Consider the following 27,915-nt stretch of genomic DNA (forward strand, 5'->3'; position numbering starts at 1 on the left):
GTCTGGTGCCCTCTTCTGGCCTGCAGACATACACACAGAATATTGTATAAATAATAAATAAACAAACAAACAACAAACTTTTGAGTAGGCCCCCAAATTAGCCAGGAAAATAAAGACAGGAATTTCAGTATAGATATGCCATTTAAATATTTAATTTAAAATAAACCAAGACAATCTGATTTGCAGGATTTTTTTTTTAATTCATGAAATTACAAGTGATTGATGAGAACAGAACTTACTTTGGAAATAAGAGGTGAACCATCCCCATCCATTACCTTCACCCACCAGAGCTTGGCACACCCCAGAACTCAGGAATACATTCTCCAGTGCCCCTTCCCATCTCTACTGGGAGTCATCTTCTAACCCCAGACAAAGATCTGAATCAGGAATCTCACTTCCTGAGAAAAGCAAAGATCTGTTGGTTCCCATGGAGGCTGGGGACATCTGGTCAGAGAAGCCACTAGGAGGCCACAGGGACTAGATGTTTGCTTTTAGGACCTGTGTAAACAGTCCTGTGGTTCCCAGACAGGGGGTGGGCGAGAAGGAAGATGGAACCCTGAGGAGAACCAGTCCCCACCACCTTACCCAGGCTTCGGAAGCCCTTCTCCCGGGAGCTGGCTGGCAGAGCAGCCTGTGGGGAAGGACAGGCTGGCCCCAGCGAGGAAAGGCTGGTCTCTGGAGAGGTATGAGTACAGGCTTAGGAAAGGCAAGGGCAGCATCCCCATCTCACACTGCTAAGGCACTGAGAGTAAAGCAGCAAGGCCGGGATGGTAAAGACGGAGAGACGACAGGTCCCCTGGACCCAGTGACGTGGAGAGAACAAAACCATTGCGACTGAAGAGATGCTAGGGACTACTCGTGGGTCCATGACTGTGCAAAAAGTATCCAAAGTGGGTAGAGCCACACCTGCATGTCCATTACCCATAATGCTCCCTCCCCTGCTCCAGAGTGGGAGGAATAAAGGTTGCAGGGATCCAGGGAGCAGAACATTGGGTATTTCCCTGAGCCATATGGTTAAATATTAAAGAAATAAAGCTTTACATACATGGCAATATCCATCCCTCCCTGTCCTCTGCAGTCCCCCTCAGTGGATATGTTGGCCATTAGTCCCGCTGTACGGGAGATGACAGAGAGGTCAGAACCTACATGAAGGGCTCAGCAGGCCTAGCCACTCTTCCAGAGGCAGGGACAAGCCCACCACCAGCTCATTGCTAATGTTTTATCACCCTTACTCTGACCCCTCCCAGTCTTAAGTCTGAATCAGGTCACCCATAGAAAAAAACAAATGACTCAGGCAGGCAGGACAGAGCAAAGCAGAGCAGGGGTGGCTGAGACAGGCTTCAAGCCCGTATGGTCCTTAACAGAGCATGCGCTAACAGGAGCTGGTCTGCAGGTTGCTCTCTGTGAGCAGGGATGCAATGGATGAGGGGTCGTAGACGCTGTCAAATTCCTCATCAGAGCTCAGCCCCTCTTGTTTGAGGGCCGCCTCAGCAGCTGAGCGGGAAGCTTTCCGCCTGAGTCAGAGAGAGAAGGGGCAGGACTGAGACCATCACCCTTCCACGCTAAGACCTAAAGCTAGCACACGGTCCCCTCCTCACCAGGGATCTAGGGAGACAAAGGGAATGGTGGGAGCTAAGATACTAAGACCTGACTAGTCTACCTTCTAGGCAGGGATAAAGAACTACATAGTTCTTCTTATCCAGCTTGGAAGGGTCCATTCCCTACCCCCCATGAGCATGGTGCAGAGCAAGGTACAGAAAGGTGGCCATACCAGGCTTCCTTTTCCAAGGCTTTGATCCGGGCCTGGAGCTGTTCATTGATTTCATGCTGTTCCTCCAGCTCACGCTGTGCCTTCTTCCTCAGGCCGTCCAGCCGCTCAATTTCCTCTTCGGCTTCATCCACCTGCCGCTTCAAAGCCTTCACCTTCAGGCTTAGCTAAACAGGACAGGGTGTCCTCACATTAGGAAAGCTTACTCCAAGGGCTGGAACCTCCCCTGCAATGTTCTGACAAGGGACAATCCCCCTCACCCATGCTGTGACTTTATGTAAATCCTCTAGCCTCAGGGAATTGTTGAGAGGCAGGTTAGGGAGCTAAGGAGACAGTTCAGCCAATAAAGGAAATAGATTGTCATGTAATCTCCCTAGGACACACTAGCCAGCCAGCCTAACCTATTTGGCAAGTTCCAGACCAGTGATAGATTTTGTTTCAAGAAAGAAAAAGATGGAAGGTGGACCGATGAACAACACCCATGGCTGTCCTCCAGCCTCCACACACGTGCACATTTGTGCACATGAATACACACATACACCTACACACAAGCACAACCCAAAGGTTATTTGGGGATTTGGTGAATTCATGACATATAACCCTTAGAGAAACTAGCACACGCAATACAAAGGCTATAACTACCCTAGGCTAGACCTCTCAAACTAATCTCTGTCCTAACACAAGCTAATTCTAAATGCAGAAGACTTATGGGGACAGTGGCCTTCAAGAGAGCACCTAACGTATTTCCCTGTGGCTGCTTGTCCACAGGGTGCCATGCGCTCACCCCTGTGGCTGCGTGTCCACAGGGTGCCAGGCCCTTACCCCTGTGGCTGTGCGTCCACAGGGTGCTGTGCCCTCACCTGGTCTTTCTGGTCGTTCACCCCTGTGGCTGCTGTCCACAGGTGCCATCCCTCACCCCTGTGGCTGCTGTCCACAGGTGCCATCCCTCACCCCTGTGGCTGCTGTCCACAGGTGCCGTCCCTCACCCCTGTGGCTGCTGTCCACAGGTGCCGTGCCCTCACCTGGTCTTTCTGGTCGTTGACATGCTGCCGCTCATCATCGATCTGAATAGAGAGCTCTTTAACTCTCCGTTCTAGTTTTCGATTGGTGGACTGCAGAACTGTCTTCTCTCTAAGAAAGAACAGGAAAGCGCGGTCTCTAGCTTTCCCATCTCTAAGGAAGCCTTTACTTAGCACTGACCACCTCCGAGGACTTTCCTGTTACGAGCCTCACCAGCTGGTCGGGAGGATTCTAGGGAAGTCCCAAAGACCCAGGGGTCATTCCCATCCCAGAATTTCCACAACTCTGCTCTAGATCAGGAGCAAGGGGCGGGGAGAGGGATGACTGACAGGTTCGTATCACCTCTCCTCAGCTTGCAGCCGCTCTTGTAACAGTTGATACTGGGACTCAAGCTGAGAGAAGCTGGCGCTGGGTTTCTGGAAGCCTTCGGAGCTGGCCAAGCGGGTCTTCAAGTCCTTGTTCTGAGAGAGATGGGAAGATCCCATGGTTAGCATTCCGGATGGTCCTCTGTCTGGCCTCCTGAGTCTATCCCCAGACTCCTTCTCACCTGTCTCTCCAAGGAGATTTTGTCACACTCCAAGTCCTGCCGAGCAGACCTCTCCTGCATGAGCTCAGTCCTCAGCTGATCCACCTGTTAGAGATGAGGGAGAATTAGACTCGGGGAAGATCACAGCTAAACCTGCAAAGTAAGTCAACAGAACCAGATCCCTGGAAGACACTCTCTGAACCCCGAGTCCCTCAAATTCTCAGGCAATTAAGTACTCTCCTCCTAGAATTCCCAGCACCCTATTCTCAATGTCCTAACTAGATTAGAAAAGGCCATCATACATCATACATGAAGCTACCTGTCATTGCCCCTTCCTCATCACATTGGATTGTATCCCAGAAAATCAGTTTCCTGCAAGCGGTTCCCAAAAGGCTACTGCAGAATCTGTGAAAGTGAAGTCTGAATTGCACTGGAGAACCTAAGATGTCTCAGGCACCGGGAATGCGGGACATTTGCAGTGGGAAGATACAGGCGCCGAGAGGAGCTGATGGGAGAAGAGAGAGGCTATGCATGCTACAAGCAGCAAAGCTGCGGGGCAAGGACTGTCCAAGACCAGTAGAGTCAAATGATGTCACCAGGAGCCCTGGACGCTGGATGTGGGTGCAGAGCTTACAATTAAAACACTGCTTTGAGTCTCAGAACAGATTTTGAACTTTGGACTTCTGAACAGTATCGGAACTGGAAGACTACAGGAACTTTTAAAATTGGACTGAACGCATTTGCATTATGATATTGATAGGGGTTTTATGGAGGGGAACAGTGGGATACTATAAATTAAAGTGATGTTTGGAAGCGTGCGTGCTGGCGCACACCTTTAATCCCAACACTCAGGAGGCATAGGAAGGTGGATCTCTGTGAGTTTGAGGCCAGCCTGGGCTACAGAGCATGTTCCAAGGCCAGCCAGACTATATAAAGACCCTGTCTCAAAAAACAACAAAAACAAACAAAAAAGTGACATGATGGGTGTCAGGTTAAAAGAAGAGGTTTTAACTGTTCAAATGGGAGGAACAATTTAAAGAAGGCTCCCGAAATCCCACAACCAGGACTCCTGAATTGAAATAGTCCTCACTAGGGTCAGCGCAGCCTGGACCACCAGGGCTTTCCGCAGACTCCAATTCTTGGCTTCCTGTCTGCCTCTTCCCAAGCAGAGGAGAGCCTGAAGGCCTGAAGCAGATGCCTTGCCAGAACCCCCAGGTTATGAAAGGAGAGCAGAGCTATCTTTGAGAGCTGGGGTGTTACGGTGGGGAGTAGTCACCTGGTCGCGGCCACGGTTCACACGCTCGGTTAACAGTTCCACCGTGTTCTTTTCTTCATCTAACTCTGCCTCCAGCCGTGAGACTTTCTCCTGAAGCAGAAGGATAAAAGGTCAAGTCTGTACCAAATTTTGGGCCCTCGGACACCAAACGCAGATCAAGACCCCCATCAAAACTTCAGTTCCACAGATTTTTCCCCTTGCACATTCCAGAAACCTTCCGCTTGCTCCTGCTTGCTCAAAACCACCACGGAGCCAGCGCCCTCTGCTGACCAGGAAGGCGAACGCTAGAGAAAAACTGAAGCTCCTGTTCCCCAGCGGAGGCCAGGATGGAAACCCTCAGAAGCAGCATTCCCAAAGTGTGGGGAAATTTAGGCGGCCCAGTAGTACCATACAGAAGTAAGAGCATGGATTCGGGTCAGCCTCCTAGGCCTGGACACCAGACCTCCCACGTTCTGGTGCAGGACCTACTGCACTGGAAAGTGACTTATCTCTGCACCTCAGGTCTCCTTATCTGTGAAATGGAGACCATCTACCTCCCAGGGAGATTCTGAGGATGAGTCTTACGTGCCACGCCCACAGTGCATTATATGCTTGTTGCTATTATTCTTACACAAGCACAGCAAACTGGAGGCTACCATTCACTCTAAGGGAGGAAAGCCATGCTCAACTCCAGCTAGCTAGTGACATGCAGAACTCAGGTCTAAGAGGGTCATGCTAACACTGTCCAAATGCAAAACATGACAGAAATCCAATTTTTTTTACATGACATCTATAAATTTCTCAACATCTACATTTAGTTCATAGCTTAAAAAAAAACTTCTTGAGTTTTATTATCTACACAGAAAAAGGCTCCGGAAACATTGGCTCCTTTTCCTGCTCAAAATTCATCGCGCTAGCCCCAAACCACCCTCTCTCCCCACCCAGCCTGTCTGTGCCTGTACCTCGAGGCTCTTCAGTTGTCGAGTCTTGTCATCCTGGGTGCGCTTCTTGTTCTCGGCCTCCTGCTCCAGCCCCTGCAGTCGCTGGGCCAGCAGCTCTTTGTCCAGCCGGGCTGTGTCCCGCTCAGCCTGGGCTGTCTGCAGGGCCTGCCGCAGCCTTTGCAGCTGGGTCCAAAGACAATACACAACAGCTCAGCCTAGTTGAAATGTAGGGGTAGAAGGTGGGAGCGGTCTGCCCATGGGAAGAAATACTCCACCACGGACATTCTTTAGCGCCAGGCTGGGACCACAGCTTGGTGGCAAAGCGCTTGCCCTGAGCTGCCAGCTCATGGTGAGAAACAATCACTTCTAGTTCACTTTCCTCATTGCCTTAAAACTCACTGCACAAATGGGAATCACTTGGGAGTTTTACTGGGGAGTAGGCACAACTGTGCCTATTTAAAGAGGTTTTAAAAACCACCAGTCTGCCAGCACTGGGGAGGCAGAAGCAGGAGTTTGAGGCCAGCCTGGTCTACAAAGCAAGTTCCAGGGCAGCCAGGACTGTCCTACAGAGAAACCCTATCTCAAAAAAACAGAAAATAGACAAAAACAAAAAAGTTACCAATCCTGTCAGGCATGGTAGTGCATGCCTTAAATCCTTTAGCACTTAGGAGACAGACAAACAGATCTCTGTGAGTGTGAGGCTAGCCATGGTGAGACCCTATCTCAAAAAAAAAAAAAAAAAAAAAATCCTAGGTCCCAGATTATGACCTAAGTAATAAAAAATTATATTGAGACATTAACATTTTTAAAAATCTTGGACAAGTGGTGGTGGCACACACCTTACACACCTTTAATCCCGACATTAGGGAGGCAGAGGCAGGCGGATCTCTGTGAGTTTAAGGCCAGCCTGGTCTACAGACTGAGTTCCAGGACAGTCAGAGATATACGGAGAAACCCTGTCTTGAAAACCAAACAAATAAACAAAAACAAAAACAACCAACCAAACAAAAGCAAAAAAAAAAAATTTCAAGATTTTTAAAAACCTTCCCAGGTGACTCTGATGTGCGGCATCCCCTTCTGTCTGTCATCATGTGAACAACCCCCCCCCCCCACTCCAGTGGTTATACCCAAGTCTGAGTCCCAGCACTCAGTGAGGGGCAGTGACCTTCAAACCAAGGACACTTTTCTGTCACTTAGGCTCCTACCTCATCCTGAAGCCGGCTCAGCCCCCCTGAATTCTTTTCAGCCTCACTGGCCCAATCCTTGGCCTGGCGCTGGGCATCAGCTACTTCCCTCCGGGCCTTTTCCTTGTAATCTTCCATCTGGGACTGGAGCTGCTGCAGGGCTAGCTTGGAGTCATCCCCAATCTGCTCCAGCTAAAATGCAGGGGAAAGTGTTTACTCACACCGCACCTCTACACCAAATGTTCTCTCCTGTGTGCAGTCCCAGCTCCCAGAAGTCTCCTAAGAGCTTCCTCTCTGCCAGGCAGCCCTCTCCAGCTTTCCTGGTCTACATCCCTCGTATGGTGAGTGTTCAAATGTCTGAACAAGGGACTGAAGAGATGCCTCAGTGGTTAAGAGCACTGCCTGCCCCTCCAGGGGACCCAGGTTCAGTTCCCAGCACCCACAGGGCAGCTCACTGCTGTCTATAACTCCGGTTCCAGTTCTGTTCTCATACAGGCAAACATGCAGGCAAAACGTGAATGCACATAAAATAAAAAATTAAAAACAAAAAACAAATGTCTGGATAGACCATAGCTTTATCACTTATCTCGGGTCTCATTTTCTCATCTATAAGATGGGATAGCAGGGCTGGAGCGATGACTCAGTGGTTAGAGCACTGGCTGCTCTTCCAGGACTCGGGTTCAATTCCCAGCACCCACGTGGCAGCTCACAAATGTCTGTAACTCCAAGATCTGGTACCCTCACACAGACACACATGTGGGCAAAACAGCAATGCAAATAAAACAAAAGTAAATAAATTATTTTTTAAAAAAAGATGGGATAACAACAGTACCTACATTGTTAATACTTATAATAGTGGTTGATACTAAGTAACCCTTCAATGACCATGTTTCTGCAAACTTGCTGGGACATGGTTATAAGATATACCACTAAAAAAGAAACTCTGCCTACTGAACTATGACAAGCCCTTAAGTACTATTTTCAGAGAAAATAAAATGTTTGTTTTTCTCAGTTGACATTGCTAATAGTTGACCTTGCTTTGTAAAAATAAGATTGTGAGGAAGAACCTTACCAGCAGAAGTAATTTGATTTCTTTATTTCACTTGCTTCTTCCTCTCCCCACAATTTAAATAAAAAATAAGATGACTCTTATGCTTAGGTCTTTGAGACTTCTAAAGGAAACTCCAAGAATGAAGACCCCAGGGCAAAACCACTGATATGTAAGTGGGATATCACATTGGGGCTGGGCATGGTAGCACACAACTATACAGTTCAATCCTAGTTTTAGCTACATGAGATCTGTCTCAAAAAAAAAAGAAAAAGAAAAAAAAAAAGCCAGGCGGTGGTGGCGCACGCCTTTAATCCCAGCACTCGGGAGGCAGAGGCAGGCGGATCTCTGTGAGTTCGAGGCCGGCCTGGTCTACAAGAGCTAGTTCCAGGACAGGCACCAAAGCTACAGAGAAACCCTGTCTCGAAAAACCATAAAAAAAAATAAAATATAGGGCTGGAGAGATGGCTCAGTGGTTAAGAGCATTGCCTGCTCTTCCAAAAGGTCCTGAGTTCAATTCCCAGCAACCACATGGTGGCTCACAACCATCTGTAAAGAAGTCTGGCGCCCTCTTCTGGCCTTCAGGCATACACATAGAATATTGTATACATAATAAATAAATATTTAAAAAAAAAAACAAAAAAATAAAATATAAATAAAAAAATAAAAAAAAAAATAAAAAGGGATGAGAGATGGCTCAGTTAAAATAACACTGATCTTCCAGAGGATCTGAGTTCAGTTTCTGGCACCCACAATGGAGACTTGCCCTCTTCTGACCTCCTTGGGTACTGCACTCACATGCACAAAGATAAACCCTGACATAGACACAGGTATATAAACCCAATTTTAAAATAACAGTAAGCGTCAAGTATGGTGGCACACACTCTTAATCCCAGCACTTGGGTGGCAGAGGCAGGTGGATCTCTGTGGGTTCAAGGCCAGCCTGGTCCACATAGTAACTTCCAGGACAGCCAGGGTTACACAGAAAGACCCTTTCTCAAAAAATAGAACAAGATAATAATATAAGCTTTTTAAATATAAGCTTTTTTTTAAAAAAAAAAAAAAAAGGAAGATTTGGCCCAATCCTCTCTTGAGGAAAATGAACGTCACACAACCTACCCACTTCCAGGGCTAGTTTCTGCAGGCTTAACGCCTTTTCCTACGGGTCCAGGCAACCTGTGTTTACCTCTTTGTTGAGTCTGTCCACAGTCTTGTTCAACAAACGCTTTTGCTCCTCCAGCTCTGCCTTGCTCTTCCGGAGAGCCTCCCGCTGCCTCCCCTCTTCCTCTAGGGCCCGGTTCAGTGCTTGCTGTTCCTGCCCAAGGCGTGCCAGCCCCCGCTGGGCCTCTTCCAGCCGGACCTCCAGAGCCCGCTTGGCAGCTGCCAGGCTCCCCTCCTCCTCCTGGGCAGCATTCAAAGCCTCCTCTAGCTGCTGTTTCTCTACCTGTGAAGAGGGGACGGTTGGGCTGAGAGAAGGCAAAACTTAGGCAGGAGGAGGGGAAAGTTGGGGAGTTACTAATGAAAAAGATAGTGCTGGCTGTGGTGGCACACCTCTAACCCCAGAGCTTGTGAGGAGAAAGCAGGCAGACCTCTGTGAGTTTGAGGCCAGCCTGGTCTACATAGTGAGTTCCAGGCCAGGTGGGGCCATATAGCGAGACCCAGTCTCAAAAACAACAAAGAGAAGGCAGTGCAAACAGGCTGGAGGAACGAGCAAAAAAATCAAAGCACAGAACAAGCAAAGGGAAGGGAGGCAGGAGACAAAAATATCAGTGCAAAGTCTGAAACCACCAAGTCGCTTCAGGAAACAAACAGGTGTGGGCAATGGAGCAGCCCATGAAGGCCGCACACTGAGAAGGGGAGCCCAGGGCATGCTGGCACACTAAAACCAATGGCTGAGTACTGAAAAAGGCTTGACGGTATGGTGTAGGGCGGTCCAGGAGACCGAGTGCTTACCTCCAGTCGGCGCACTTTGTCCCGAAGTCGTGCCTCCGCTGCTTCCCCACCCTCCGCCAGGCCTCGGGCCTCCTTCAGCTGCTGCTCCAGACCCAGGATGCGCCTTCGGAACTCATCGTTTTCCTCCTGGGTCTCCCGGAGTGTAGTTTCCACTGTTGCCCGACGCTGCCCCAGCACCATGGCCTCTGCCTCTGACGCCAGCTTAGCCTGCGGACAGTGGGAGAACTGGCTCAGACCGTGGGGCTCAGGTGGGTAAACATGCCTATCCAGGAAAACGGGCCACCTAAGCACCCACCAGAAGCTCACAAGAGCCAGGCATAGAGGGGGAGCCCCAGCCAGGGACTCCTCATAACCCTACCCCTACGTAGATGCAGCCTCCCCTGCCATAATCTGCTATTCACCACACGCACGAGCCTCCAGAACAGCTCAGTACATACCCATCACAGGTAGCTTTGCAGGCTCTGGTTTCTCAGCCCTCCTGACCCCTCAGCCTCCACCTCTGAGCCCTGGGCCCACTCCCCTTGCCTTAGACGCCTCTTCACAGTCCTGCCGCAGTTGCTGCAGGGTCTTTTGTAGCTGGAAGTTCTGTTGTTCCAGGTCTCGGCCTCGATCAGCCTCGGCCCTCAGCACTGCCAGCTGCTTCTCTAATTCCTGGTCCCGCTGTCGCCCAACGACCTCCTGGCTCTGCCGCTCTGCCTGGAGCTCTTTAAGTTCCCCCTGGGTGCGTCTCAGCTCCTAAGGGAACGAAAACAGCGAGGACAGCTAAGAAAATAGGACTCTCGTACATCATGGAAAGGAGTATACATGCTAAGCCGCTTGAGAGAAGAATTCAGATTCACAAACACTGAGCACAGGACAAAGCAAGCTTGTTCTTAGTGACATGCACATGAAACTGACAGTTCTCACAAAAATTTGTTCATAAATACTCATAGGAAGATCAGTCACTGTGTCAAGCACAGAATTTCCTAAATTTGGAAAATGAACAAAATACACAAAATCAAGAATAGGACATTGTACAGCCGTAAAGCTGGGTAAAGCCAGATGTGGTGGTGCACACCTATAATCCAACACACAGAAGGCAGAGCCAGAAAACTCACGCATTCGAGGCACCCTTGCTGTACATAGTAAGTTCCAGACAAGCCTGGACTATGTGAGACCCTATCTCTAAAACCTAGTATCACGTAAACAAACAAAAAGATGAAGGCACTTGGTACCACACAGTTGAATCTTGAAAAAAATTACACCAGATGAAAAAGATGAAGGCCAGAAATCAAAAGCTACAAGTAACAGAATTGCAATGATATGAAATATCCAGCTTATACAAATCTGGAGAGAAAAGGCCATCGGGGCATGGAGAGAATGGCTGCTAAGGAGCATGGGATGCTTTGGGGGAGGTTAAAATATTCTGTAACTAGGTAATGGTAATGGCTTCGCCGTACAATGACTATACTAAAAACTGCCGAACTGTTGACTAGGAGAAATTTGGGGCCAAATGTGGTGGTGCATTAATCCCGGCAAGAGGAAAGCAGAAGCAAGCAGATCTCTGTGAGTTCAAGGCCAGCAAAGTCTACATAGTGTGACCATGTGTATAAACAGAGGAATTTTATAGCACATAAGATATAACACGCTTTTCAGCTTTCAATTCGGAAGAGGCTATGGTGCAACTTTCTTCAATCGTCCGTAATCCGGGTTTATCTTACACCGGCCACCTCCACCATGCTGACAAGTTTGACCCTAAGGAGATCAAAGTCGTGTACTTGTGGTACACCAGAAGTGAGGTCGGCGCTACATCTGCCCTGGCCCCCAAGATAGGCCCCCTGGGTCTGTCTCCAAAAAAAGGTGGTGATGGCATTGCCAAGGAAACCAGTGACTGGAAAGGTCTGAGGATTACGGTGAAACGGACCATCCAGGACAGACAGGTCCAGACTGAGGTGGTGCCCTCTGGCCTGATCATCAAAGCCCTCAAGGAGCCATCAAGAGACAGAAAGAGGCAGAAGAACATTAAACACTTTCGACAAGATGATCAACAGAACTTTCTGGAACTATTAAAGCAATCCTGGGTTCTGCACAGTTTATGGGCTGCAATGTGGACCCCGCCACCCTCAAGACATCGTTGATGACATCAACAGTGGTGCAGTGGAATGCCCAGCAAGTTAAGAAGGAGCAAGAGAAAATATTTCAATAAAAGACCATCTGCTAATCAAAATAAAAAAAATAAATAATAGGCCGGGCGGTGGTGGCGCACGCCTTTAATCCCAGCACTTGGGAGGCAGAGGCAGGCATATCTCTGTGAGTTTGAGACCAGCCTGGTCTACAAGAGCTAGTTCCAGGACAGGCTCTAAAACCACAAAGAAACCCTGAAAATAAATAAATAAATAAATGAATATTAAAAAAATAAAATAAAAAGATATAACACTGAGAAACTATGAGGAGGAAGAATGAACTCATGACTAAAACAGGACTGGCCATCTAAAAAAAATATACCAAAAATGTGAACGAATAAATACTATTGCATCTTAAATTTCTTTTAAAAAGGAGGTAAAATATCAATTATGGTTCCCTCTAGGCACTTTTGAAATTTATAACTAGCTAGGCAAGACTGACGGGCAGAGCATGCAGTACTCTAGTGTACACACTAACGAAACTCATCGCAAAGAAAAGGGAACACAGCTGCTATCTGTTTTGTGCTGGACTTGGTTAGTCTGCTACCCTAACTCATATTTTTGTTAAATACTAGATAAAATTACCTCCTCTTTGAGGCATAATAATGAATGAGATCATCTGGAGAACTGTCAAGCGGCCACGACAGCTGATACAGCCATAGGTTTCAGACTCTCCTCGGTATCTGTAACTTCACAAATGTCATCCCCAAATAATTAACTGTACTCTTTTGTTTGGTTTGTTGTTTGTTTTTATTTGGTTTTTTTTTGGAGGTTTTTTAAATATTTATTTACTTATTTATTACGTATACAATATTCTGTCTGTGTGTATGCCTGCAGGCCATAAGAGAGCACCAGACCCCATTACAGATGGTTGTGAGCCACCATGTGGTTGCTGGGAATTGAACTCAGGACCTTTGGAAGAGTAGGCAGTGATCTTAACCTCTGAGTCATCTCTCCAGCACCCCCCCCAGGGGGGGGGTCTTTTTGGAGGGAAGATTTGAGGCAGAGTCTCTGGAGCCCTGACTGTCCTGGAACTCAATATGTAGATCAGGCTGACCTCGAACTCATAGAGGTCCACCTGCCTCTGCCTCCCCAGTGCTGGGATTAAAGGTGAGCCACCACCTGGCCTATTAACTGTTTTTCTTATCCTTCATATACTACAATACCAAGAGTATGAAACTGGGTTTAAATTTTATGACTTTCTCATGACCCTTTTATGGACCATATCCATGCATGAAAAAAGGACTGACTTTCTAAAGAAGATCAAAGGGAAGTGTGTGTCACTGTCCTGCCAGCAAGACTGTGGCTTGGGAAACTGGGAGATGCAATCAAACACTGGGCCCCCTAAGTTCCATGTCCAGACTCTGCTTTACCAAATAGCCTTCGGATTACACTTTGGTTTCCAAAGGTCAGCCAGCCAGGCTGACCCAGCATTCCAGCCCAGGGATTATATTTCTCAAGGTAAACTAATAAGCAGACATTCTAACAAAACATTTGCTTTGTCACGTAGTTAATGAATTCCTTCCTGGAAGAGCAGTTTTTGAAGTGCTAACCAAATTAAGGCTCTGAGCCTGCAAAAATGACCCTGGAGTTTTACAAATCCACATGTATTTAGCTTCCTATGATGTCTTCTAAAAGGCAGCCAGCAGCTTCTGCCTATATACCCCAACCTGGCTGCTGATAGTCTTTTTCTTTAGGAAACTCTATAGCCAACGAGGAGACCAGTCCTGAAGAACTGGACAGCCAAAACTGAGCTGCTAGGATGAAGCCTGAAAACCCCACTCCTGGACACAGCCCCACTAGCCCGGGCAGAGGTGCATCAGTGAGGCAGGAGTCATCCCGACCTGCAGTCAGGCCCCAGGTCCAAGTACCTTTTTGAGCTCCTCAACCTGGTGAGTATCTCTTGTACCAGCCCGGGCCTGCTCCAAGTCCCTCTGTAAGATCTCCATCTTCTCCCCAAGTTCCTCTTCCATCTCCTCCTTCTCCATCCGCAGCTGCAGAAGTCTGAGCCCAGCAAGGTTAGAAACAAAGAATAGAAGATCAAGGTGAGACTTCCCACGTGGGGAGATTAAAAGGACAAAGGGAACAGCCCTCTGGAGGCCATCGCCACAGGCACCACTCTCAAGGAATAGATCTGGAAAATGCCAGCTTTGGAAAGAGTATATGGGAGAGCCCCGTGGGAGGGAAAGGCAGTGGGGTAAAGAGTCAGGTTAAATGCCCCCGAGAAAAGCAGGAAGGTCTTATCTTACTCCTGCTTGGTGGCTCTCAGCTCCTCCTTGTTTTTCTGGAACATACTCTGCCAATGACCTGTCTCCTCTGAGGTCTCCTCCAGCTCCCTTTGCAGCTCCCGGACCAGGGAAGACATCTTCTGCCTCTCAGCTTCCAATGCAGCATGGTCCTACGGAAGGAGGCAAATGGGCACCCAAGATACCTTCACGTAAAGGTAGAAGAGGAAGCTGAGGCCCAGAGAGCATCACAGAGTGACAGTGTGACCCCTGGCCGTGTGAAGCTAAGACGTGACAGTCAGCCTCCCTGTGATCTGCAGGAAGCCCCCCCCTCCAGTATTTCCCCATGGATTTGGCCACACATCCTTATGCTATTTCTAGCCTGTAACTCCTCTCTGCTCTGGTAGGTTTCCTAACCATCTCATGTGTCCTTTAGGAAGGTCCCTAACTACAACCATGAAAAGTTCAAAAATACACGAATAAGGCAGCCCCATTCCCTGGCAGTGTCGTCCTCTCCCAGGCCCAGTTCTTGTCACATGCCTGGGTCGCATCTTGCATGCTCCGGCGAAGCTGCTCCGTGTCTCTCTGGTATTGCAGCCGGACATGTTCCACTTCCTGGTCATGGGAGGCTACCTCCTCCTTCAGGGCCCCCTTCAGGGCTGTCAGCTCCCGTTCCCTCATCCTTAGCTGGTCCTCAACTCGTTGTTTTCCCTCTAAGACCTCTTCCAGAAGTTCCCGGGTCTCTAACAAGTCCTGGAGAAAGGGAAGGTGGAAGCTCGGGCGGGGGACCATGTTAGGATTCATTCTGTCTATTAAAAACTCAACCACGAGACTGGAGAGAAGGCTCAGCAGTTAAGAGCACTGTCTGCTTTTCCAGAGGTCCTGAGTTCAATTCCTAGCAACCACATGGTGGCTCACAACCATTTGTAATGAGATCTGGAGCCCTCTTCTGGCCTTCAAAGGTACAAGCAGATAGAACACTATATACAAAATAAATAAATCCTTAAAAAAAAAAAACTTGCCGGGCAGCAGTGGTGCACACCTTTAATCCCAGCACTTGAGAGGCAGAGGCAGGTGGATCTCTGTGAGTTCGAGGCCAGCCTGGTCTACAAGAGCTAGTTCCAGGACAGGCTCCAAAGCTACAGAGAAACCTTGTCTAGGAAAAACCAAACAAAAACAAAAACAAAAAACTCAACCACTTAGCCAAAAATACTTATGAGATCTTGACAGGATGGCATATGCTTCTAACCCCAGTATCTAGAAGACAAAGGCAGAAGAATCACAAGCTGAAAACCAGAATGGACAACTTCATAAAGTCCCACCTCCAAAAAAGAAAGAAACTATACTTTGTATTAGTATAGTATTAGGTGCTTTTTGCCCTCTAAACTGCCTGGAGTCTAAAGCAGAGCTGTCATCTGGTCTCTAACCTCACACCACCTTTGAGTGTGCCTGAAAGCACACTGAAGAGCACTGGTGAACACCTGCCTGCTTTCCGCACTTCAAACAGTGGATGAGCAGACCTGGGGATGCTGCAGGGACCGAGGCTAACACACACACACACACACACACACACACACCTTCCTACCTTTACGAGAATCTCCTTTGCAGGCTCAGGACTCTGGCCCTGCTTCAGTTTGATCTGTAGCTCCTTCACCTGGGTCTCCAGCCCATGCCGTAATCCTTCTTCCTGGCCCAGGAGGAGCTTCATGTTCTGAAGCCTATCAAGAGATGATAGCATGGATACTATGCTCTGCAGTTGCTGGCTTACCATCCATCCATCCATTTAAACTTCCTTTAAATCTCTATTTTTTGCACATTTGGTTTTGCTATGATGGAATAGAAGGACCTTGTCAAATTGGGCAAGCATTTCATCAATAAACTACACCGTGTTCCTATTCAAATTTTTTTCCCTTTATTATATTTTTATTTATTTACTGTGTATATATGTGTGAGGGAAACGTCTGAGAGGTAGCCAGACGACAACTTGCAGGAGTCATTTTTCTCTTTCCAACCTGTGTGTCCTAGGGACGAAATTCAGGTCCTCCAGTTCTGTGGTAAACACCTTTACCAGCTGAGCCATCTCCAGGCCCTTGCTCAAACCTCTTGTTTTCTTTTTCTTTTTTTGTTTTGGTTCTTTGAGACAGAGTTTCTCTGTGTAACAAACAGTCCTGGCTGTCCTATAAGTCACTCTGTAGACCAGGCTGGCCTTGAACTGAAAGATCCTGCCTCTGTCCCCCACACGCTGGGATTAAAGGTGTGTGCCACAACTGCCCAGCTCCCTTGTTCAAATCTTTTTTTTTTTTTTTTTTTTTTTTTTGGGTTTTTCGAGACAGGGTTTCTCTGTAGCTTTGGAGCCTGTCCTGGAACTCCCTTTGTAGACCAGGCTGGCCTCGAACTCACAGAGATCCGCCTGCCTCTGCCTCCCGAGTGCTGGGATTAAAGGACCTGTTCAAATCTTAATGAACATTTATTCCCAACTACTTCAATGAAAACTGAGACCTGCTCCTTGGTGAGCGAGTCTGCAGCACTCGCGCCATCAAGAGCTACAGTTTACGCATGCACACACACACTCCACTTCTCTACCCTCTGTTCCCTGTCTCTGGAGCGAAGATTCTGGAGAGGAGGGCCCTGCCTGCACAGCTCACTGATGTTCCTCAGGAGCCTACACCAGAGCCTGTCACATAGACAACATCAGTCACAGACAGAAGACATCCGCTACACTAGTGAGTAAATCCTCACAGTGACCCTGTAAGGTAGCTGATGTTTTTAAGGCCATTTGACAAACTCAGAACCTCAGGCATGCCCACGAGCCCATCTCCAGATCATGCGCTATCGCCATTACCCAGAAAGGGAGAAAGAAAACAGTCTCCGCCCCCTTCGCATCTGCCTCCTACAGACCCTGAGGAAGGAGCTCTAGGCCCAGCCCAGGCCTTGAAGCTGACCCCAGTGCTCCCCCAGCGGCACTCACTCCTTGGCGCTCTGCTGCGCCTCCCCTTTCTTCCTCTCCAGCAGCTCCTGCAGTCGGTTACACTCCTCTGCCTTCTCCTCCAGCTGCCTCTCTAGCCCAACCCTGGATGGTTCCAGCTTCTGCCGCTTCTGGGAAAGAAATGGAGAACAGGAAAAGCTTGTAGACAGATCCGGAATAGCTCCAAATGGCAGCACATGCCTATAATCCTGACACTTGGGAGGCAGAAGCAGGAACTTCAAGGCTAGCCTGAACTACACGGTGAATTCCAGGCACTTAGGGTTAGAATGAAATCTTGTCTCAAAAAAAAAAAAAAAAAGTCTCCTAAGTGTTCTAGTAATAATAGCCATGAGTCAGAATTACTCAGTGAAGTTGATTCCTGATTCTCAGTCCTCAGACACTGAGAAATGCTTGTTTTAGGCTGTTAAGTTTTGGAGTGATCTGTTTTGCAACAAATAAAGAGTATATTATTATCTTCACTTAGTGATCAGGAAATGGGATTTGAATACTTGAAGAACTTAACTGAGATTAGTTACACAGCCAACAATTACTAGAATCAAAGTTGGAATCCATTAAGTTTGATTCCACATAACCATTAATCTGCACCGATTTCTCCTTAACAAGGGGATTACAAACCAACAGGAGCTGAGCTCCTAACTATGTACAGGGCAATACTGGAAGTAGCATTTATAATGGGGCTGGGGCCGGGCCGGGGGTTGGGGAGGGGTGGGGGGGAGGGGCATGGTAGAGTGCCTGCCTAACATACACAATCCCTGGGTTCCATCTCCAGCAAGGCATAAACTGTGCCTAGTTTATGGTGATGGACATGTGAATCCCAAATTTAGGAAGTAGGGGCAAGAGGGTTGGCTGGGCGGCGGTGGTGTGCACGCCTTTAATCCCAGCACACAGGTGATATCTGTAAATTTGAGGCCATCTTGATCTACCGAGTGAGTTGCAGGGTGGCCAGGGCTATATAGAGAAACCCTGTTTCAGAAAAACAAACAAAAAAATAAAATAAGAAGTTCTCGGTCATTCTTGGCTAACGTAGTAAGTTCAGAGCCAGTCCTTTTGGGACCCTGTCCTCCAATCCTAAAAAGAAAAGTAAAAAAAAGTGTCCATATGTTTTAGAGGAGAGTGGCTTCATCATCTCACCCTTCTCTGCAACTCACTGCCACAGCAAGTCCCCTAACCGCCTCATCTTCAGATTTCTCAGAGAAGATCCTCCGACATACTTTTCTTTGCACAGTCACTGTAATGATTATGTATTTACCCAGAGCAGTATCTGCCATAAAAATTACATTCGATAAATGACATTATCGTCACCATCGTAAGTATGATGAGAAAAAGACGACTCGAGACACATAGGATGTAAGCAGTTTTGGGTTTTTTGTTTGTTTGTTTTTGCTTTTTGAGACAGGGTTTCTGTGTGTGGCTTTGGAGCCTGTCCTGGAACTCGCTCTGTAGAGCAGGCTGGCCTCGAACTCACAGAGATCCACCTGCCTCTGCCTCCCAAATGCTGGGATTAAAGGCGTGCGCCACCACCGCCTGACCTTTTCTGTTTTTGAGACATGGTTTCATGTGACCCAGTCTGACTTCAAACCTGATAAACAGCCAGAGAGGACCCTGAACTCCTGATCCTCCTGCCTCTACTTCCTGAGTGTTGGGCTTACAGGTACCACCACAACTGATTGTGTTCAGTACTAGGGATTGAACCTGGGACACTCGGTGCGTGCAAAGTGAGCATTCTATCAGATGAGTTACACCCCTGGAGAGAGAACAATAGCAAGTTTCTCAAGCTTCCTCTGAGCAGTCAATAGCAGACCCCAGACATGGACACCAAGGGATAATGAAAAGGAAGTAGTTAGATCTCCTACATGCTCCCCACCCATGAAGTCTCAGAGAACGTCAAAGGCCTTGCTGGGACTAGGATACCAACTTATTGTCTCACATAATACAGACAGGACCACTCAGAAGAGCCAGCCTAGCTGGGCATGAGTCCAGCAGAGCGAGGAAGATCTCTGTGAGTACGAGGCCCAAACAAGGATACTCATACTCAGTAAGATGCCCCTCCCCTCCAGTCTAGCTCATCCCTGGACATCACCTTCCCTGTGGTCCTTCACTCCTCCCACTGCACTGCCTTACCTTCACCTCTTCATCCAGCTTCTTCTGGAGCTCCTCCACTTTTCGGGTAAGTTCATTCTGCCCTGCCAGGGCCTTCGTAGAAGCAGGAGAAACCATCTGCCAGAGGTATGGGGGAACAAGCAGGTGGAAAGTAAGCCCACATCCAGATCCCTGGAGGCCCTCAAGGTGCTAGTCCTGACCCCAAAAGGTCACTCACCCCCAGAGGCTGCATCTGCTCCAACACCAAACTGACCTTCCTCCTCACAGAGACTTCACTTTCTGAGCTTCTGGGGGACAAAAGGACCAAAGCAAGGGTGAACAGAGGGGAGGAGAGACCAGGAAAGAGGAGGGGAAAGAAGCCATAGGGACAAGAAAGGAAGTGTACGCTCCCACTACTAGGTGGACCCCACTCACCCCTCCCTGAGGATGCCATAGATGGTGGCCTTTACATGGTCCACACTGCCTGGTGCAGTCTCCCGCTGGTCTCGGAGAAGGTCTGGAGTTGATTTGAACTGGAGGGAAAATGAAGGGGGAAAAAAGGAAAGAAAGAAGAGAAGAAGGGAGAAAAGATCAGGCCAGAGTATTATGTGGTTCAAATGAAGCACAGGCAGTTGGAAGACGAACAACACTGCTCAGGCCTGAGGAACGCCCACTCCCCCAAAAAGCCCAAGCAGGGTAGATCTCTGCACTATTGCTGTACATCAGACTTTTCTCAGTAACCAGCTGTGACCTGTGTCACAAGTAATCTGTCATTAACGCCAACAGATGTGCTGGATTTGTAAATGCACACAGCTCTAGAAGGCACATGTCTCCCACTCAGTCCTGAGTTAAAAAGGAGAAAGACTAGCAGGGGAGCTTCCCATACCCTGCAGCCTGCATCAACAGTGCTAGACCTAGCAAATATCTGTGTGCTGATGGCCGCAGAACGGCTCACTCCCTGTGCTCGCTTCCATTCTCCTTAGAATTGCACCATGAAAGTAGGCTGTGCATGTGGACATTGAGTGGACAAGATGGGGAACAAAAGGCAGACTTTTGGCCCTGTGCTATCTGAATTAGAAAAGGATTCGTGGGCGGATGCAAAGCTGGGGTTGGCAGTGGGGAGGGATGCCATCTGACCTGCACCATGGTGGGATCCTGTGCTTTCTCCCGCGTTTCCTCAAAACTCTGCAGGACCCAGTCTTGGGTCTGCCGGGACCGGCTAAAGCTGCTGAGAGGGCTCTGGCTCTGAGGCGGCTGCTTTGAGCTGTCCACGTGGTTGTCATACTTTGTCTCAGGGGTCCAGTGGTTGGAGGACTGGCGGTCCCGATCCTCGCGGGTATCCCTTGAGAGCCGGCTGTCCAGACTCTGGCTCCGCTTGCGCTGTTCGTGGGGAAGTGTCCGCGTGCGGCGTCCAGTGCGTCCGCGGACCTGGCCCCCGGTTTGACTATCAAACTTGTTGATGAGTGAGTCCACTGAAGACAAGGGGGCGGTGTCAATGGTGTTAACCGGGGGCTTCTTTGGAGGGGTTAGCTCCAACAAGCTGGCGCTCCGATTGTTAGGACCCACCGAAGCAAGCCCTGTGAGGGAGGCTTGTGACTGGGACCGGAGCAGTCTTCCGTTCCAGTGGTCCCTGGGCTCCTCATCAGATGTGCTGCTCTGAGAAGGGGCGGGAAACCCCTTGACTTGAGAGTAGGGGTTCTCAGGGAGTTCTGAATCAGAGCTCAGTGCTCCTGGGGACCCTCGGTGGTTGGAGCCCTTAATTTGAACCCCGAAGGAGTCGCTGCCTTTCTCTCCACTGTTAAGCACCACAAAGGGCTGTCCGGCAATGCCCTGCACGCGCACAGCGACCCCATAGGTACTGGCTCTTGCATCCTTAGCAGGACGACGCCCAGTGCGACGAAGGGTGCCCACCTCAGTAGCACCCTCTGGCTCTGTGATAAAGCGAATTTGTACTCCATGGTCTACAGGGCCCCGAGGATCAGCCATCATGTGTGCCTGCTCCACATGTAGGAGGGGTCCTAGAATATGAAGAAAACAGTTTTAGTTGAGGAGCCTGAAGTAGAAAGCCAGTTTTAGGGAACACTGCGTTCTACAAAAAACAGTTCTCATATTTTATCTGAGCAGCAGAAATGCAGTATACGGAGTCTATCCCTGGTTTCTGACTGCAACCTCTCCCAAGTGACGCTAATACTCGTGGTCCACTTTGAAAAAGCTAGGACGGTAGTTCGTGAATAGACAGCTTGCCTAGTATGTACAAGGTTTCTCAACATAGGAAAAAAAATAAAAATAAAACAGATAACATACTTTGAGACCCAGAAATCCAACAATGATTCATTTCCTTTATGCAGTCCTGGGGATTGCGGCTTAGTACGACTTTGAAGATGCAGCACAGATAGCACAGATAGCCAGCGGTCTCTACCACGCAAAGGCAGACCCCTAACCTACTTATCTGATTCTTCCACCCCCTTGAAAAAAGCCTCCTACTGCAGAGTTTATTAAAATAAAGAATGACAAAATGGGCACCCATTTCCAGGAAGACAAATTGCTACTGACAGCAGCGATGTGTCTGGGGTGAAGGTCCTGAGGGCTGGACACACAGACGGGTTTACTCTCTGGACTTTCCCTGTGTAGTTTCCTGTCTCTTCTGAACTTGATACCATGTAGACTAGTGCCTATCTCAGAAAGGACTCTGGGCTGGGTTGTGACTCAGTGGTATAGCATTTCTCTAACATGTGTGAGATCTGGATTCAATCCACAACACCAAGACAGAAAAGTAAGAGGAGGGAGGACTTAAAAAAGATTTTTTTTTTTTTGAGACTGTGTCTTACGTGGTCCAAAGCTGGCCTCACACCCTTTACGCAGCTGAAGATGACCTTGAATTCTGATCCTTCTGTTTCCACTTGAGCACTGGTATTACAAGGGTGAACTCCTGGGCAGTCTGGGATGGATGAGGGCTTTCTGTTCCAGGCCAGCATTCTACCAACAGAGCTTCGCTCCCACCCTTTCCACATAGGTTTCAGTGTGCCAGCCCAAGGACCCAGAGCAGGCAAGCTGTGGGACAGAGCCAGGGCTATCCACAGGCCAACTTCCTGGTCCACACTGCCCAAGCATAGCCTCAGTAAATGGAATGCCTTCCAGGTGTGCTCTGGTTCCTGGAACTGGGAAGGGAGGTTTTGGTCCAAGCAAATTAAACAACAAATGCAGCTTCCTCACTTCTGCTGGTCTCTACTGGAGCCCAGCACCAAGCTGGAGGGAGGAACCTCAGGTGTGCCAGACAGAAAAACAATCATACCCAATCCAACCGCCCTGTGGGGCGCTGGGCCAAGGAAACTTGGCAAGGTCCCTCTCAGAGATAGTAGACGCTCTAGGAAGCCAGAAACCAGGGCAGCTGAAGGGAGGAGATGGGCAGGAGGAGCAGAATACAGGTGGGACAGGAATGGGGAGAACCGGACACTGAGGGCATTTTTAGCAATCCTAGACCTTCCCAAATGGAGGGAGAAACCCTTTATTGAGAACGACTGACTTTGGGGATCCTGGGGCTGTGACTGACAGGAAGGCACCTCCTCCACGACACAGCCCACACACACTTTTAACGCAGAATATTTAAGTTTGTGAGTGCAGTGGGGAGAAGCTCTCCACATTACTCAAGAAAAAGAAGCACCAGAGAAGTGGTTCTCACCCTGTGGTTGGCGACCCTTTGGGAGTCAAAGGGCCCTTTCACAGGGGTCACCTAAGACATTACGGTTTATAGCAGTAGTAAAATTACAGTTAAGAAGTAGCAATGAAAATGCTTTCATTGTCTGTCCCCACAGCGTGAGGCTCTGCATTAAAGGGTTGCAGCATTGAGAAGCTCGAGAACCATTGCTCTAGAGTCAGCACGTGTGAGTCTGAGACAAGAGGATTACCAGGAGTTCAAGATCAGCTTCAGCTGCACAGTGAGACTTTGCCTCAATAAAAATACATAATAAACAAGCTGATTGCCTTCTTTTTTCTCCACATGCAATAATTTTATAATGTTTACCTTTTTTTTTTTTTCTTTTTTTTTGAGAAAGGGTCTATGTAGCCTACCTAGGCTGCTCCTGAACTTACTAAGGAGCTGAGGAAATTAAGGTTCTTTCTTTGGGAGTCTTAAGTTTCATCAATATAAGAATTTATGGACACAGAAGGAAGCTTACAAACAAGAGTTTGAGAAAAAGCAATAGGACAGGCAAACTGTCAATCACAGCAGATGCCAGGAGGAGGGAAATGCAAAGAAGTTGCCAGAAGTAGAACAAGGGAAAGGCATGCATTTAAGAAAGCAGGCAGGTTAGTAATGGAGGTCAGCAACCAACCTTACAAGGCAGACAAGCAGCTGCATGGCAGACGGGGAAGGGGCTTCAGAGGAAAAGAGAAAGCCCCGTGTGTATGGAAAAGCATGCCCAAGTTTGGCAGATAGCGAAAAGAAAAAGAAATAGCGGTGCTTCTCTCGCTAGGAAAAGCAGAGTTTCTTGCAGAGATCCCATCATTTACATATATTCCCAGCATGTTTACCTCAGTTTACCTCCACACACTTACTGAAGAGAATAGTTCCTGTCTCTACCACTAAATAATGAGCTCCTCCAGGGCAAAGACCAAGACTCCCAGCTACCCTCCGCCTGGAACTTGGAGAATGTAAATGAATACTCTTTGAAGGCTGTGTCCTGACCAAGGCAGACTCTCCCAGCAGCAGAGAGATATGCCCGTGGATGTCTCAGAGCATTCCTTGTGCCTTAGTAAGGAGACATCTTCCTGGTCTGGACTCTGCCCCATAGATGTACCTAAACTGCCAGCTCCCAGAAGTCACATGATTTATTCATGATGAAGTTCTGCCCTGTCAGTGTATCTGCAGATCTGGACAAGGAGCTCCCATGTAGGCACAGCAAAGTGTCCACCCCTTGGCCCAGGGTACCAGCCAATGTAGGGGTGCTATCCAGTGCTCCCCTAGGTTCCAAAGACACACCCCCACCCTCAACTACTCTGAGTTCCAGGACATGTGGGTCAGGGGCCAGGACGGAGAGATCTTTAGGGTGGGTCAGAAAACAGAGCTCTAAATGATTCAACACGGAAAACCCGAAACCTACCCGCCTTCAGTTACAGAGGACAGTGGGGTGGGGCCAAGAGAGCAGGGCACTCCAGGGCCTTGCATAAGCCCTAGGCAGGTAAACAATGATCGCGACCAACAACGCGAAGCCCAGGGCCTGTGCTCTCACCAGATGCCTGACCCTCTTTTCCCTCTCTCCTGGCACATGCCCAGGGCATTTCTCACCAACTGTACTGTGGGAAAATACCAGGCCAGAAGTTAATTCAGCGCCATCTGTCTGCCTCTGCCATCCCTGTCTGAACCCAGGGAGAAGGCACGGTACACCTGTACCAGACAGCCACTTCTCCCTGAGTTACTCATTAGCCTGCCCTGCCCCAATTCCATCACCTCTGGCCCAGCCATTCGCAGCTGGCTTCCAACCAGGAGTGACAGGGTCCCTGGACTTCTGGCAGGAAGTGGGGGGTGGGGTGGTTTCGGGTGTGTGGAGGAAGGGCTGACGTACACAGGGCCAGGCGATATGCTAGATGCTGAATAACAGCAGTCAGACGGGGAAGAACTAAAAGAACATGGATCAGAACCACCTCAGTTGTAATAAAAAAAAAAAAGCAAACAAATGGTCAAAATTAAAAAGGCAAGTTCAGCGACTTATCATTGATAAGAAGGCTCCTTGTAGGCCCAAACAGAACACCCCCCTAAGGGGACTCCAGGCTAGGTCCACTAAAAAGCAGAAACCTGAGAGCCAAGCTGGAGCTGCTTGGCCAGTGGGGGTAAAAAACACAATGAAGAACTGGGCCCTTGCAAACTGGCTGGACTGGTTTGAGAGGCAAAGGGAAGGGAGGGCCTGGAAGGCTACCCTGGGAGCGGGCAAAGCAGACCAGAGTAGTTCCCCACCACAGCGGTGGGATGAGGCCAGGAGTGGAGCTCTCCCCAGCCTACCCGCCAGGGCCGAGGCTCTGGAGGCGGAGGCAGAGGTGGGGAGGGAGGAGGAGGCAGGAGTTACAGATGCACCTGGAACACGGTGACAGGCCAGTTTGTGACAGGAAGACTTTGTCTCCCTCCACCACTCCCTCTCTGGCTCCCAAAGTTGCATTCCTGGTCTTGCACTTACCTTCATCAACTCCCAGGCACTTGGCTCTCCCCTCCCCTCCCACGAGGGTAAAGGCAGGCAAGTCTGCCTGGGAACCACAGGAAGCCAGAATCCTCTTAGAATCAGGCAAATCTCTGAGCTGACAGCCCCCAGAGCCAGATCCATACTCCCAAATACCAGGGAAAGGAAGGTGCCCTGGACCATGTAAGCAGCTTGTCTACAAACATAGCGGTTGCTAATTATTTCCCAATTACAGCAACTGTCTTCAGACAGAGCATCAAAGGGGCCAAACTAAGGTTGACTTTGCCTCCACTGCCGCCTAGGGCAAGGAAATTCACCTCAGAAGTTGTCTGGGGCCCAGTATATACCTCTCATGTGGCCTGGGAATTTGGAGATGGCATTCCCCGAGTCTTCTGGGCTCCTAGGGGGTTCTGCCTGTCTCTCTGCACCACTAGTGCCTACAGTGACTTATCATAGATCAGGAATCGGGACTCCTGCTAGGGTTCCAGGGAATCAAGAGGATTCTGTAATGCAGCAAGAAAATTAGCTGCACTCCCAAATCTCGCCAGTGTCCCCCAATCCAGAACTAAAGGAAGAAATATATATTCTCTGGAAAGGAAGGGTTGACATCAACCTCAGGGAAGAAGACAACTTATAGGTGGGTGTGGTGACACACGCTTGTAACCCCAGCGCTGTGCGGTGCCTGCAATCAGTTCAAGGTCAGCCTCCTCAGTACAACTTCAAGGCCAGCATGGACTACGTGAAACCCAGTATTCAATCAATTCACGATCCACTCCCCCGAAAAAGCAAACATTTTCAGTCATTTTGAGGGTCCGGGGATTTATGATTCTTGATGCCCCTCTCTTAGAGAACACACATAGTTCTTTCTAGAGGAAGAAGGAAAAATTCTCCCTGGCATGAATAGAAAGGCAGAAAAAACCTTAAATAATCTCACACCTAGCAAGGAGATGGGGGTGCCCTCATATCCCGACCTTAGCGTCTTACTGGCAACCGTTTTCACCTGTGGGCAAACGGTCAGAGAACGACACCACATTTCAGAGCACTTCCAAAGCCAGAGGACCGTGTCAGAGGCCAGCAAGGACTGGCGGGGCGGGGGGGGGTGAGTCACCCCCACACCAGCACCTGCTGATATCGCCACCGCAGTCTCTGAACCCACGGCGGCACTTCCATTCGCTCCAATACGACTAACCCTCTCCCGCCCCGACGCTGGTTTCCAAGAGAAATTCTGCCCCAAGGGCCAGCGCCTGACCTCCAGAGATCATAGCGCTGAAACGCTCGATGCCCTGGGAATAACCTTACCCTCAGGTGCCCCACACCTGGCACGGTACCAGTCACTTACTTCTGGCACCGGAGCAGGGGCCAAGCTCTTAGTTCTGCCACCGCACTCTGACCGCCCCTCCTCCTAAACTCAGCACCTGTGCCGAGGAGGAGGCGGGCATCTGGCGCCTCCACCCCGCCCCTCAGGCATACTCCTGCGGGCCCACCCACCTCACAGGTGTCCTCGCTCCCCGCAGGCTCACTCACCCGAGTCGGGCTCGGTGCTCCCGGGCTCACACACCCCGCAGGGGCTCGCGCTCCGTCAGCCCGCGCAGCACGCGCGGCTGCAGCCCAGCCCCTCCGAGATCTGAGCGCCCTCCTCTCCCCCCGCCCACCAACCTGTTACTCCCCAGGAGCTCCGCCCCCATTGGCCGTCACCTCCCGCTCCGCCTCACCCCTCCTCCTATTGGTCGGCTTCCCGCAAAGGGCGGGGCAGCCACCGCGGGAACCCAGAGCCGGGGTCCCCAGCCCGGTGGGAGGGAGGGGCGGCGGGGTCACGTGGGCTGGTGGGGCGCCAAGGGGCCTGAGAGGCCATTTTGGGGGCGTCGGGGCTTTGCGGACCGGTGTGTCTGAGCGCCAGAGCATCCCCTGGGCTCTGTGGGAAGCGCCTCCCGCGTGCTCTTCTCTACGCAAATCTCGGTCCACGGCCCTTTCCGCCCTTCATCTCCCTCCGCCTAAGCAGGAATACCATTCTGTCACTTTCTGCAGAAAATTTCTTCATAGTCTCCAGACGTCAGCGCGCCCTGCATTTCTGCTCGCCTGCCTTATCGGCAACCCGAACCAGAACTCCAGTCTTGGGTTTCTGGCCTCCATGATCATTTTGCAACCTTTTTCTCTGTAATATTTATCATCTAATTTACATCATTCTAAAAATCATTTTCATCCTTTTGTCTCCCTATGATAAGCTCCGCCACAGCAGAAATCTTTTTCTTTTGTTTCGTTCACTTCATCTCAAACGCCTGTAACAGAGGCCAGCACATGTTTGGGTCTTAATAAATATGTGTAGAATGAATGAATGACTGGAGACCGAGTGCTGTAAATTTACAGCCATCAGAATGACCTTCGGTATGAGCAGAAAGGGACTCAATCACAGATTGTAAATCCGTCTCTTTTGAAAGCCTGTCAATAAGTAGGGCTTTTGGCCCCACTAGACCAAAAGAGTCTGGGGTGCTTTGCCTGTAAACTGAGGGCAGTTAACCTTAAAGCCGGCTCCTCGTGTTAACCGCTGAGGTACGTTAAAAGAAGATTGGCTTAGCTTACCTTGCTGGGCTCTGAATAGTTCTC

General features: G+C 49.3%; 1 protein-coding gene and 1 pseudogene across 4 annotated transcripts; one reads left to right on the forward strand and one right to left on the reverse strand.

Annotated features, from left to right (window-relative positions):
• Positions 1 to 136: 136 nt before the first annotated feature.
• LOC121450456 (cingulin) lies at positions 137 to 27,907 on the reverse strand. 4 transcript variants are annotated; one of them, XM_041655355.1, is made up of 21 exons: positions 27,892 to 27,907; positions 20,285 to 21,165; positions 19,583 to 19,680; positions 19,386 to 19,455; positions 19,190 to 19,285; positions 17,051 to 17,178; positions 15,668 to 15,800; positions 14,623 to 14,835; positions 14,107 to 14,255; positions 13,729 to 13,861; positions 10,221 to 10,430; positions 9,696 to 9,902; positions 8,929 to 9,186; positions 6,716 to 6,886; positions 5,532 to 5,693; positions 4,591 to 4,680; positions 3,336 to 3,419; positions 3,131 to 3,249; positions 2,791 to 2,899; positions 1,772 to 1,935; positions 137 to 1,514 (listed from the first exon to the last, which is right to left on the reverse strand). In XM_041655355.1, exons 2-21 carry the CDS (start codon positions 21,134 to 21,136, stop codon positions 1,373 to 1,375), a joined length of 3,588 nt encoding a protein of 1,195 aa, XP_041511289.1. In that variant the 5' UTR covers positions 21,137 to 21,165; positions 27,892 to 27,907; the 3' UTR covers positions 137 to 1,372. The 4 variants fall into 4 exon arrangements, with proteins under 4 accessions (XP_041511289.1, XP_041511284.1, XP_041511285.1 ...); XM_041655350.1 differs by lacking the exon at positions 27,892 to 27,907 and adding an exon at positions 26,839 to 26,961; XM_041655351.1 differs by lacking the exon at positions 27,892 to 27,907 and adding an exon at positions 26,654 to 26,705.
• LOC121450632 lies at positions 10,943 to 11,852 on the forward strand (annotated as a pseudogene).
• Positions 27,908 to 27,915: the final 8 nt, after the last annotated feature.

This window comes from Microtus oregoni, unplaced genomic scaffold, assembly GCF_018167655.1.
Source record: "Microtus oregoni isolate MIOR12 unplaced genomic scaffold, Mior012 000007F_ref0000211, whole genome shotgun sequence".
NCBI classification, from domain to species: domain Eukaryota; kingdom Metazoa; phylum Chordata; class Mammalia; order Rodentia; family Cricetidae; genus Microtus; species Microtus oregoni.